Here is a 14,255-nt window from a genome sequence, read left to right on the forward strand (position 1 = left end):
TAACTTCTTCTGGCTTGGTCTGAATCAGGATTTTGTGGCTTACTGTTTGACGTAAGACAAGTACACCAAATCAAGCTGTACCAGTTGCAGCTCTGCAGCTTATTCCTGCTTTTGACAAACGTTTCGGAGTCCTGGTGGAATGTGTTGGTCATTTGCCCAACGCAGAGTGGCAATCAGTTTCTCTTGACCATCATGTGTGATGCCACTCGTTTCCCAAAGACCATTCAACTGAGGAAAATCATGGCTCCTAGTATTGTTAAGGCCTTGGTGAAATTATTTTAAATGTTTGGACATCCGCAGGTTGTGAAGTCAGACCAAGGTTCAAATATAAGCAAGTCCTACAGCAGTTGGGTGTTACCTATTGCCCCTCTAGTGCCTACCACTCAGTCTCAAGGTGCTTTTGCGAGATTTAATCAAACTTTGAAGTCTATGTTGAAATCTTACTGCTTTGAGTTTGAGAAAGATTGGGATGGAGGGGTGCCTCTTGTGCTGTTTGCAGCGCGGGTGGTTCTTTAGGAATGTTGCGGTTTCGGTCAGAATGAGTTTGAGTTCTTTTGAGCTTGCTGAGAGAGTTTGTTGCAGGTTAACACCTTAAATACAAAACCAAATCTGTTAATGCTTTTCAATAGAGATTTCACCCTGCGCGTGACTTTGCCTCTGAGAATCTGGAGAAAGCGCAAACAAAATTGAAAGTTTGGTACCATTAAAAGGCCAGAAGCTGCACTTTCGATGTGGCGGCAAGTCCTGGTTTTGTTGCCCATACTGGGGTCACTGTTGCAAGCTCGCTTTTCAAGCCCTTACCCCATAGTGAATTTAAAAATAAATCTGGATTACATCATTGCCACACGAGTGTAGGAAAAAAAACTTCATACTTCACCCTCTACGATTTGGCAGCAAAATAAGTGGAAACCGGTAGTGATGTTCTGCCTGTGGCCACTGCGGTCACCGTTGACTATAGTCTTCCTCAAGAGCATGAGGAAAGCCCTATACACCCTGTGCCTGAGGGACGGCTGAGTAACTCAGATTTGAGCATATCAGGGTTTATTCTCAGATGTGCCAACTCAGACAAATGCACTGGAGCATGCCTTTTTTATTAACCCATCCACCCCCCCTCTTCGGAGGACAGATCTTCTTTTCTACTACATACATTTGCATACACATGCATGGTACTTTTTATATTCATCAATCACATAACAATAATACATTACTGAACATAAGCTCTTTTAAACCCACCTCTCAGCCCATGCCACCTATCACCATAGACCACCCTCGTTTGGTTTCCATGTGCCATATATTTTTCAATTATGCTGTGATGTTTTACATACATTTGCAACCTTTCTAATCATATAGTATCCACAGATTATGAGCAAAAGATGAAAACCTTTCCTACGAGTATTATTTATTGACTGACTATGGCTTTCCAAATGGCCCAGCACTACTATTTGGATGGTTAATTTTAAGTGAATGTTGTGATTTTATATAGATTTTTTATTTTTTTATTTTTTTTTACCATTCCTAACGCTGTGACCAGAAACAAGCTACGTAGGGGCAATGCCAGAATAAATGATCTAGTGATTGTCTCTTCGCAGCAAAATCTACAGTGCTAAGATTGTTGTATGACCGATATATATAGCATTCTGTTGGTGGCAAGAATTTTGTATAATATAATTTAAATTGATAAACTCAAGTGTTTTAATTGTTTTTTTTATCAGTTCATAAACCATGTGCCATGGAATCGTTACATTGAAAATCTCTTCCCATTTATTTTACAAACTGTATGGCACAGCTGTCAACATTTTTGTCCTCAAAGGAAACTGGTATATTTTTCTACTTATGCCAATTCTTTTCAGCCAATTTGGGTGGTTCCCTACCCTCTTACTTGCCGCCTCCATTTTTGTGGTAATGCTGCAATCAGTTGGTTATAAGTTGATATTGAGCAGACATTCCCATATATTTTCGTTAGCTGCATATGTGACACAACTCCACCATTTCTATTCATAGTACCATTAATAAATATAACTTTTTCTAATGGTTTCCATAAAGAATGTTTTTTCATTAGTCAGTATATTTTATCAAAGGTGCCGACCCAGGACAAATTAACTACTGCATGACATTGACTTTGGGGAATCCGTCCCAATCAAACATGCCCATCAACTGAATCTTGAAGAGTGAGTTACCCCGAAGTGAGGTTGAGTTCATGCTTGAGCACGGCATTGCACAACATATAAACTCAACAAAATAAAGAAACGTCCCTTTTCAGGACCTGTCTTTCAAAGATAATTCGTAAAAATCCAAATAACTTCACAGATCTTCATTGTAAATGGTTTATACACTGTTTCCCATGCTTGTTTAATGAACCATAAACAATTAATGAACATGCACCTGTGGAACGGTTGTTAAGACACTAACTGCTTACAGGTGGTAGGCAATTAAGGTCAGTTATTAAAACTTAGGATACTAGAAGCCTTTCTACTGACTCTGGAAAAACACCAAAAGAAAAATGCCCAGGGTCCCTGTTCATCTGCGTGAACGTGCCTTAGGCATGTTGCAAGAAGGCATGAGGACTGCTGATGTGGCCAGGGAAATAAATTGCAATGTCCGTTCTGTGAGACGCCTAAGACAACGCTACAGGGAGACAAGACGGACAGCTGATCGTCCTCGTAGTGGCAGACCATGTGTCACAACACCTGCACAGGATCGGTACATCCGAACATTACGCCTGTGGGACAGGTACAGGGTGGCAACAACAACTGCCCGAGTTACACCAGGAACGCACAATCCCTCCATCAATGTTCAGACTGTCCGCAATAGGCTGAGAGAGGCTGGACTGAGGGCTTGTAGGTATGTTGTAAGGCAGGTCCTCACCAGACATCACCGGCAACAATGTCGTCTATGGACACAAATCCACCGTCACTGGACCAGACAGGACTGGCAAAAAGTGCTGACGAGTCGCGGTTTTGTCTGGCCAGGGGTGCTGGTCGGATTCGTGTTTATCGTCGAAGGAATTAGCGTTACACCGAGGCCTGTACTCTGGAGTGGGATCGATGTGAAGGGTCCGTCATGGTCTGCAGCGGTGTGTCACAGCATCACTGGACTGAGCCTTGTCATTGCAGGCAATGTCAACGCTGTGCGTTTCAGGGAAGACATCCTCCCTCATGTGGTACCCTTTCTGCTGGCTCATCCTGACATGACCCTCCAGCAATGCCACCAGCCATACTGCTCTATGTGCCTAATTTTCTCCAAGACAGTGATGTCAGTGTTCTGCTATGGCCAGCGAAGAGCCCGGATCTCAATCCCATTGAGTACGTCTGGAAACTGTTGGATCGGAGGTTAAGGGCTAGGGCCATTCCCCCCCAGAAATGTCCGTAAACTTGCAGGTGCCTTGGTGGAAGAGTGGAGTAACATCTCACAGCAAGAACTGGCAAATCTGGTGCAGTCCATGAGGATTCGATGCACTGCAATACTTAATGCGTCTATCTATCCCTGTTCTCTCCTCTCTGCACAGACCATACAAACGCTCCACACCGCGTGGCCGCGGCCACCCTAATCTGGTGGTCCCAGCGCGCACGACCCACGTGGAGTTCCAGGTCTCCGGTAGCCTCTGGAACTGCCGATCTGCGGCCAACAAGGCAGAGTTCATCTCAGCCTATGCCTCCCTCCAGTCCCTCGACTTCTTGGCACTGACGGAAACATGGATCACCACAGATAACACTGCTACTCCTACTGCTCTCTCTTCGTCCGCCCACGTGTTCTCGCACACCCCGAGAGCTTCTGGCCAGCGGGGTGGTGGCACCGGGATCCTCATCTCTCCCAAGTGGTCATTCTCTCTCTCTCCCCTTACCCATCTGTCTATCGCCTCCTTTGAATTCCATGCTGTCACAGTTACCAGCCCTTTCAAGCTTAACATCCTTATCATTTATCGCCCTCCAGGTTCCCTCGGAGAGTTCATCAATGAGCTTGATGCCTTGATAAGCTCCTTTCCTGAGGACGGCTCACCTCTCACAGTCCTGGGCGACTTTAACCTCCCCACGTCTACCTTTGACTCATTCCTCTCTGCCTCCTTCTTTCCACTCCTCTCCTCTTTTGACCTCACCCTCTCACCTTCCCCCCTACTCACAAGGCAGGCAATACGCTCGACCTCATCTTTACTAGATGCTGTTCTTCCACTAACCTCATTGCAACTCCCCTCCAAGTCTCCGACCACTACCTTGTATCCTTTTCCCTCTCGCTCTCATCCAACACTTCCCACACTGCCCCTACTCGGATGGTATCGCGCCGTCCCAACCTTCGCTCTCTCTCCCCCCGCTACTCTCTCCTCTTCCATCCTATCATCTCTTCCCTCTGCTCATACCTTCTCCAACCTATCTCCTGATTCTGCCTCCTCAACCCTCCTCTCTTCCCTTTCTGCATCCTTCGACTCTCTATGTCCCCTATCCTCCAGGCCGGCTCGGCCCTCCCCTCCCGCTCCGTGGCTCGACGACTCATTGCGAGCTCACAGAACAGAGCTCCGGGCAGCCGAGCGGAAATGGAGGAAAACTCGCCTCCCTGCGGACCTGGCATCCTTTCACTCCCTCCTCTCTACATTTTCCTCCTCTATCTCTGCTGCTAAAGTCACTTTCTACCACTCTAAATTCCAAGCATCTGCCTCTAACCCTAGGAAGCTCTTTGCCACCTTCTCCTCCCTCCTGAATCCTCCTCCCCCTCCCCCCCCTCCTCCCTCTCTGCAGATGACTTCGTCAACCATTTTGAAAAGAAGGTCGACGACATCCGATCCTCGTTTGCTAAGTCAAACGACACCGCTGGTTCTGCTCACACTGCCCTACCCTGTGCTCTGACCTCTTTCTCCCCTCTCTCTCCAGATGAAATCTCGCTTCTTGTGACGGCCGGCCGCCCAACAACCTGCCCGCTTGACCCTATCCCCTCCTCTCTTCTCCAGACCATTTCCGGAGACCTTCTCCCTTACCTCACCTCGCTCCTCAACTCATCCCTGACCGCTGGCTACGTCCCTTCCGTCTTCAAGAGAGCGAGAGTTGCACCCCTTCTGAAAAAACCTACACTCGATCCCTCCGATGTCAACAACTACAGACCAGTATCCCTTCTTTCTTTTCTCTCCAAAACTCTTGAACGTGCCGTCCTTGGCCAGCTCTCCCGCTATCTCTCTCAGAATGACCTTCTTGATCCAAATCAGTCAGGTTTCAAGACTAGTCATTCAACTGAGACTGCTCTTCTCTGTATCACGGAGGCGCTCCGCACTGCTAAAGCTAACTCTCTCTCCTCTGCTCTCATCCTTCTAGACCTATCGGCTGCCTTCGATACTGTGAACCATCAGATCCTCCTCTCCACCCTCTCCGAGTTGGGCATCTCCGGCGCGGCCCACGCTTGGATTGCGTCCTACCTCCTACCAGGTGGCGTGGCGAGAATCTGTCTCCTCGCCACGCGCTCTCACCACTGGTGTCCCCCAGGGCTCTGTTCTAGGCCCTCTCCTATTCTCGCTATACACCAAGTCACTTGGCTCTGTCATAACCTCACATGGTCTCTCCTATCATTGCTATGCAGACGACACACAATTAATCTTCTCCTTTCCCCCTTCTGATGACCAGGTGGCGAATCGCATCTCTGCATGTCTGGCAGACATATCAGTGTGGATGACGGATCACCACCTCAAGCTGAACCTCGGCAAGACGGAGCTGCTCTTCCTCCCGGGGAAGGACTGCCCGTTCCATGATCTCGCCATCACGGTTGACAACTCCATTGTGTCCTCCTCCCAGAGCGCTAAGAACCTTGGCGTGATCCTGGACAACACCCTGTCGTTCTCAACCAACATCATGGCGGTGGCCCGTTCCTGTAGGTTCATGCTCTACAACATCCGCAGAGTACGACCCTGCCTCACACAGGAAGCGGCGCAGGTCCTAATCCAGGCACTTGTCATCTCCCGTCTGGATTACTGCAACTCGCTGTTGGCTGGGCTCCCTGCCTGTGCCATTAAACCCCTACAACTCATCCAGAACGCCGCAGCCCGTCTGGTGTTCAACCTTCCCATGTTCTCTCACGTCACCCCGCTCCTCCACTCTCTCCACTGGCTTCCAGTTGAAGCTCGCATCCGCTACAAGACCATGGTGCTTGCCTACGGAGCTGTGAGGGGAACGGCACCGCAGTACCTCCAGGCTCTGATCAGGCCCTACACCCAAACAAGGGCACTGCGTTCATCCACCTCTGGCCTGCTCGCCTCCCTACCACTGAGGAAGTACAGTTCCCGCTCAGCCCAGTCAAAACTGTTCGCTGCTCTGGCCCCCAATGGTGGAACAAACACCCTCACGACGCCAGGACAGCGGAGTCAATCACCACCTTCCGGAGACACCTGAAACCCCACCTCTTTAAGGAATACCTAGGATAGGATAAAGTAATCCTTCTCACCCCCCCTTAAATGATTTAGATGCACTATTGTAAAGTGGCTGTTCCACTGGATGTCATAAGGTGAATTCACCAATTTGTAAGTCGCTCTGGATAAGAGCGTCTGCCAAATGACTTAAATGTAATGTAAATGTAATGCAGCAGATACTGACTGTTACTTTTTGATTTTGACCTTATTCCATTTCTGTTAGTCACATGTCTGTGGAACTTGTTCAGTTTGTCTATTGTTGAATCTTGTTATGTTCATACAAATATTTACACATGTTAATTAAGTTGGCTGAAAATACATTTAGTTGACAGTGAGAAGACGTTTCTTTTTTTGCTGAGTTTAGTACCCTGTTTTTTTTAGTACATATCAATGGGTGATGTGAGTATGCAGGCCATGGAAGAAATGTGCCACTTTCAGCTTCCAGGAATTGTGTACAGATCCTTGTGACATGAGGTCGTGCATAATAATGTTGGAACATGAGGTGATGGTGGCGGATGAATGGCACGACAATGGGCCTCCAGGATCTCGTCCGTCATGGTATCTCTGTGCATTCAAATTGCCATTCGTAGTTCATAGCTTATGCCTGCCCATACCATAACCCTACCACCACCATGGGCCACTCTGTTCACAACGTTGACATCAGCGAACCGCTCGCCCACTCGACACCATACACATTGTCTGCCATCTGCCCAGTACAGTTGAAACCGGGTTTCATCTGTGAAGAGCAAACTAATCCAGCATGCCAGTGGCCATCGAAGGTGAGCATTTGCCCACTGAAGTTGGTTACGATGTCAAACTGCAATCAGGTCAAGAGAGCGACGAACACGCAGATGAGCTTCCCTGAGACTTCTTTTCTGACAGTTTCAGCAGTAATTCTTTAGTTGTGAAAACCCAGTTTCATCAGCTGTCCGGGTGTCATCAGCTGTGTCAGACGACCCCGCAGGTGAAGAAGCTGGATGTAGATGTCCTGTGATGGCGTGGTTTAGATGTGGTCTGCGTTTGTGAGGAGGTTGGACACACTGCCAAAATCAACATTGGAAGGAGCTTATGGTAGAGAAATGAACAATGCTCCATTGACAAAGAATGACTTCCGCCAGAACGCAAAGTGTTTGCATCTGGTGGACATCAGGAGCTAGTTTAAAAGCAAAGCACATGTATATTAAGTGGTGCGATTGTAGGCTCCGACAGTTCTGTCAGTGTCAGAACTGTTTATCCTTAATCGTGTAGTGGGGCTGGTGTTATGAGCCGATCCCATTAATAAATATAATTAAAACATTTTTTTGATTTAAAAAATCCTGTTTGGGATAGGCATGCCGCTAGTGGGACACCTCGACAACATCCGGTGAAATGGCAGTGCCAAATTCAAATTAAATTACTATAGATATTAAACTTTCATGAAATCACAAGTGCAATACATCACAATAAAGCTTAACTTGTTGTTAATCCAGCCGCCGTGTCAGATGGCACAGAGGGTGAGCAAGAGTTGCTCAACTTTATGTAGTTGGCGTTGTATCTGAGTTGTACAGACCTGCATGCAGTTAGTGACATGAAAATAATGCAATTCAGAAGTTGCCGTCAGTTCCTTCACAATATTTGTTTTACTGAATTGGTCATTTGATATGTGCTTTTCAATACATGAATTGGGAATGAACTCGAATTTAACCCGTCAATGTCATTACGGTCTACCTCAGCAACAACTTCTCTCCTCTCGCCTATTTACTTAACCCCTTTACCCCCCCATTTTGCCCCATTCAATTGAGTTGCACCGGCGACCAGACAGGCCTTAGAAGAATAGAACAGAAAAACAGGATAGAAAAAGAACAAAGACAACATTCTGCTGCTCTGGTAAAGGGAGTGGTAATGTTACACAGCTCAGTGCTACCTCAAACTGCTTCTCATCTTCCTCATGGTGTTCTCTCCTTCAGCTGAGTGCAGCCTGACAGTCCTTTGAAAGGGTCCATTTCACTCAGAGTCAAAAAGAAGCCCCTGGACGACCAATGCAATCACGTTATCTTGATCTGGAATCGCTCAACGGATCATTTGTTTTTCATTTGATGTACTGAAGGTCCCCTTCATGATCAACACTGACAAAGAGACCGTTGTGAGCCTCTTAGTGTCTGTCTTTCTGAATGTGTAGTTCAGTGTATTTGTGCTGCATCTGTGTCTGGTATCTCAACATAGTGAACATATTTAGATTGAACTACATTTGTATGACATCATAAATATGTAAATGAGTCAACCTCAGCCGGACCACTTTCAGCAAAGCAAAAATATTTTGCAACACACATCTGTTTCTTATTGGACAAGTCCAGGTAGTACCTCAAGGCGTTTCCAAATGTTTCCTCAACATGCTCTCTTCATGGTGGAGGATCTCCTCGCCCAGCCGCTCCTGTGCAAAGAAAACGTGCAGTTCCATGTGCTCGCATAAGGTGGCAGTCAGCATTCACATATTTCTGCTAGAGGCCCCTGTACTGCAAGAGCCACTGCGAGCCACCTCTGTGGTCTCCCTCCATGATTTATGCCTGGCAGGGCATAAAATAAACGTTTTAGTCCACCAGCCACTGTAGCAGGTAGATGGAAAGAAGAAAAATGAACCAGCTGCTAAAATTACACCAATAAAACCCAAAGAAACCGAAGCGTACATTCTAAGGTTTCTAAAACAATGTTTTTCTATACTGAATTAAAATATAACTAAATAATAAAAAGTAACACAATAAAATAACAATAACGGTGAAAATATACAGGGGGTACCGAGTCAATGTGCGGGGGTACAGGTTAGTCTAGGTAATTTGTACATGTAGGTAGGGGTGAAGTGACTATGCATAGATGATAAACAGCGAGTAGCAGCAGTGTAAAAAAACAAATGGAGGGAGGCGGGGTCAATGTAAATTGTCCGATGACCATTTGATTAATTGTTTAGCAGTCTTATGGCTTGCGGGTAGAAGCGGTTAAGGAGCATTTTGGACAATTAAAGTCCACTCTAAAATGTGCAGTTTTGTCACGACACACTGTGCCAAGTTTTTAGCCCAGTTTTTCGTGAGTGTGCAGTTGGCATGCTGACTGCAGTAATGTCCACCAGAGGTGTTGCCAGTGATCAACATTTTCTCTACCGTAAGCCGCCTCAGACGTATGAAAGAATTTGTCAGTACGATCAGCTGACCTCGTGTTTGGCGTCGTGTGGGCAAGCGCTTTTCTGATGTCACCGTTGTGAACAGAGTGCCCCATGTTTGCAGTGGGGTTAAAGTATGGGCAGGCATAAACTAGAGACAACGAACACAATTGCTTTTTATCGAATGCAATTTGAATGCACAGAAATACCGTTAGGAGATCCTGAGGCCCATTTTTATTTTTAGGTACTGTATCTGTGTATCTGATTTCCCAGTCATGTATTTCCATTGACTGATTTCCTCACTAGTTTCAAGTAAATTAGACCAACTTTTATGCCTGTCCGCAGTGCTTCTAAAAATCTGTCTTTCACTTTGTTCTTCAAGAGCACACCTTCAGCCAGGGAGTGTTGCAGCGTGAGGTGGGGTAGGCTATATAGAATTTGTTCTTTGATTTTGTGCGACGTAATTTATTAACTATGAAACAAAATGGCAGAAATACTTTGAAAACAGCTACTGCAGCATTTATTCAGACACCTTGACTTTTTCCACATTTTGTTACGTAGCCTCAAATAGATTGATGAGGGAAAATGTTCATTTAATCTACACACAATACCCCATAATGACAAAGCCGAAAGAGGTTTTTATACATTTTTGCAAATATCTAAAAATGTAAAAGTATATAACTATTCAGACCCTTTGCTAAGAGATTTGAAATTGATCTCCCGTCCATCCTGTTTCCGTTGTACAAACATCTCAAAGATGGTCAACATTGGAGTTCACCTGTGGTAAATTCAATTGATTGGACATGATTTGGAAAGACACACATCTGTCTATATAAGGTCCCTTTGACGGTGCATGTCAGAGCAAAAACCAAGCCATCAGGTCGAAGGAATTGTCCGCAGAGCTCCAAGACAGGATTGTGTCGAGGCACAGATCTGGGGAAGGGTACCAAAACATTTCTGCAGCATGGAAGGTTCACAAGAACACAGTGGCCTCCATTGTTCTTAAATGGTGTAAGTTTGGAACCACCAAGACTCTTCCTTGCGCTGGCTGCCGGCCAAACTGAACAATCGGGGGAGAAGGGCCTTAGTCAGGGATTTGACCAAGAATCCGATGGTCACTCTGACAGAGCTACAGAGGTCCTCCGTGGAGATGCGAGAACCTTCCAGAAGGACAACCATCTCTGCAGCACTCCACCATTCAGGCTTTTATGGTAGAGTGGCAAGACGAAAGCCACTCCTCAGTAAGAGGCACATGACAGCCAGCTTGGAGTTTGCCAAAAGGCACCTAAAAGAATCTAATGAAGCCAAGATGGTACATGTATGCCATGAGATCCTTGAGAAAAAACCATTCTCCAGAGCACTCAGGACCTCAGACTGGGGTGAAGGTTCACTTTCCAACAGGACAATAACCTTAAACACACAGCCATGACAACGCAGGAGTGGCTTGGGGACAAGTCTCTAAATGTCCTGGAGTGGCCCAGCCGGAGCCCGGACTTGAAACCGATCGAACATCTCTGGTGAGACCAGAAAATAGCTGTGCAGCGATGCTCCCTATCCAACCTGACAGATTGAGATGATCTGTTGAGAGGAATGGTTGAAACTCTCCAAATACAGGTGTGCCAAGCTTGTAGCGTCATACCCAAGAATACTCAAGGCTGTAGTCACCTCCAAAGGTGCTTCAACAAAGTACTGAGTAAAGGGTCTGAATGCTTATGTAGATGTCATATTTCTATTTTTGTATTTATAATAAATTTGCACAATTCTAAACTTGTTTTTGCTTTGTAATTATGGGATATTGAGTGTAGATTTGAGGGGGGAAGGAAGATTGTAATACATTTTAGAATAAGGATGTAACGTAACAAAATGTAAATGGGGCTGAATACTTTCCGAATGCATTTTAATAAATGTGATCATACTTGACTATTTGTATTCACAACTGCCAGTGAAATGCTCTCACTTGAGAAATGCTCACACCTTGACCACCCAACGTGGCTAGTGAAATGGGCATCTTACCTGCCAATGCAGAACAGACTATGGGAGGCGCACAGTACTTCATAGAGCCATGACTACATGGAGCATTAGGTAAATGATGCAAGCAGTAGAGTCTGGTAAACAAAAAACTGGTAAAAATACACCTTATGGAACAGCAGGGACTGTGAAGAGACACGCAAAGGTACAGACACATGCATACATTGTAATATTGTTGTATGGTGGTATTATACATTTTGTATTGTAGATATGTAGTGGTGTAATAATGTTATGATGTACTATTTTATATGTAATGTAAGTGCCTTAATGTGTTTGGACTCTAGGAAGAGAAGCTGCTGCTAATGGGGATCCCTAATAAATACAAATGGCAAAATCTACCTGCATTTGGTGGGTGTTGATTTTAGGCTCTGATGCCAGACATCTTTTTGATTGTTTTCACAGCCTGGAATCTGCTGCGATCTGATTCACACAGCTTGTGGTTTTCACAGTTCGGTAGACGGAGAATCAGGTTGCAGAAGATTCCAGGCATACCTGGTAGACATGTTGAGAGGTGTGAACTTCCATAGAGACTGAGGAGGAAGTGTTTTAAAGGTTGTTGATTGATTAGAATGATTCATGAGAAAACCATCTTTGTCCTGGAAATGTTGACATTGAAAGTTTTCTTTTAACTTTGTACCCCTGACTGTACATTTTGTGCTCTCCGGGATCCTTGGGACATCCTTAACACCTACCCTAACCATTTTACATTTTGATGGGGTAGGGACATCCCTGAAACCATGGACCGATGGGTGCCATGGGGAGTGAGGACCTCCTCGATTGATTGGTGAGAGAATAACATATTTGTGCCAGAAATGTTGACTTTGAACTTTTTTACTTTTGGTTCCTCTTACAGGTGACGGGTGTCGTAGGAAGAGCGGAGCTCCTGTCCTCCATCTTCCTCCTGGCGGCATTCCTGGCCTACACCAGATCTAATGGAGCTGACCAATCCATCGGTGAAACTATTTTTACTGTAGACCTCCACCAATACTGTCCCCCTGTTTCTCTCACAAACACACACACACACACACACACACACACACACACACACACACACACAGGTTTCAGAGGAAAACAGGACAATGAGATGCATGCTCCTACTTGCTAGTCTGTTATTCAGTGAGTCTTCTGTACCCCTCCCACTGTTGGTTGCGAGTCTTCAGAGAACAACAAGACAACAAGACCCATGCCCTGACTCGTTATGGCACCCTCATAGGCAGTTGGGGTAGTATTCATCGCCAAGTCTCGCTTTGCACCGCACACCTTAGACCGCTGGAAGTATTCGAAATGTCAGATCAACCTTTCAAATGGATAGAGGAACTTATTACAGGCTTTGTGTAGGCGGCCGTGTTGATAGATAAAGGCTTTACGTTGTGAAAGATTACATTTGAAGATGCAATTAATTCCCATTGAATCATGATAGGGTTTGATTTCTGAAAGATTACAGTTCTCATGAAGACAACTGTCAGAATGGGGAAGTTAAGTGTCTGAAAGAATGTGTCAATTGGTTAAGGAAAATAATAAGGTAGATATCAACTCAAGGAACGATTTGAGGGCACCAAGGTTATTTTAATGAACTAAAACTTAAGCAAATCATAAACAATTGAGTAAACTGAAATAAAATAATAAACAAACCTGTGAAACTATTCTTTGACTCCAAAACTAAAATATAAACAATCCAGAATTATGTTCAGTTTAAGTTTTTTTATGGGGGTGAAAATCTAATGGGGTTTTCAAGCTTCTGAATCTGGCAGGTCACGTTAAATTATGAAGTCAATCTCATTGATGGACTCAGCTAGACGACATTGCCACAAGCAGCAACGGGCGCATTTTGAAGGGTAAGGCTAAAGCACCAAACTAGACGAAAGTCTAGGAGTGAAGTCAGGGGCGATGCAACAGCTGAAAGTAGGCCACTGGTTTTCCAATAGCATATATCCACTGTACACACAAATCACTGCAAATTGGTTCCTGTGTCATTTATCTTTCGTCACGTTCACGAGTCAAACAAAAACACCCTAATGATTGGTTGACAATAGACTCCCATAATGCTGCCGATGGCTGCAGGATGAAGTTGGTGATGAGCACCTTATAAGTTGGTGATGAGGCGGAGCTTAGGAAATTTCTAGTGTTAAACAGTCAAATCTGTCAAGTGAATTTGCGTGCAACGAACGAAAACTTGAGTAATTAACTCCCATTTCAACAGGCCTCAAATGTCAACACAAAAAATGTACACTCCGCATATGTGAATGAGGAGCGAAGAATTCTTCATACGTGAAGAATTGTCCATTTATGTAATACACATTTTCCACTCATCACACCACATCAATGTATATTCCGGTGGCCTCTAGTCCATGTTCATAACACGCAGATACAGGAGATAACCATTTTCCTCCACAAACAATTTACAAAGCCTCATTCAAACAGCCAGGTGTGTTTACACTTTTTAACAAGTACGGTTGCCAAGTGAGAGTCTATTATTGGAAACTTTTGAAGTTGACCAATAAACTACCAGAATTGTGGTATCTTTCAAGCATTTTATGTAGTCTCACAAGACATCTAGTGGCCCTTTTGGGCACATCAGATTATTACAGGTATCTGTAATCATCTCTGGCCCTCTGTGGGGACATGAAAAATATATGAAATAATTATGAAAGCTGTAAAACATCATCCTAAACATAAACCATCAACCTACTGAAAACCGTTTGGTGTTTAATGAGTTTC

At 45.0% G+C, this 14,255-nt stretch overlaps 1 protein-coding gene across 1 annotated transcript in view; it reads left to right on the top strand.

Moving 5' to 3' along the window:
- Positions 1–14,255, top strand: part of tmtc3 (transmembrane O-mannosyltransferase targeting cadherins 3) — a 128,825-nt gene that overhangs the window by 23,784 nt on the left and 90,786 nt on the right. Inside the window, exon 4 of the mRNA XM_064929340.1 lies at positions 12,391–12,490. Coding sequence (XP_064785412.1) covers positions 12,391–12,490 — 100 coding nt within the window. The remainder of the gene's footprint in view (positions 1–12,390; positions 12,491–14,255) is intronic.

The sequence above is a fragment of the Oncorhynchus masou genome, chromosome 22 (genome assembly GCF_036934945.1).
Source record: "Oncorhynchus masou masou isolate Uvic2021 chromosome 22, UVic_Omas_1.1, whole genome shotgun sequence".
NCBI lineage: Eukaryota > Metazoa > Chordata > Actinopteri > Salmoniformes > Salmonidae > Oncorhynchus > Oncorhynchus masou.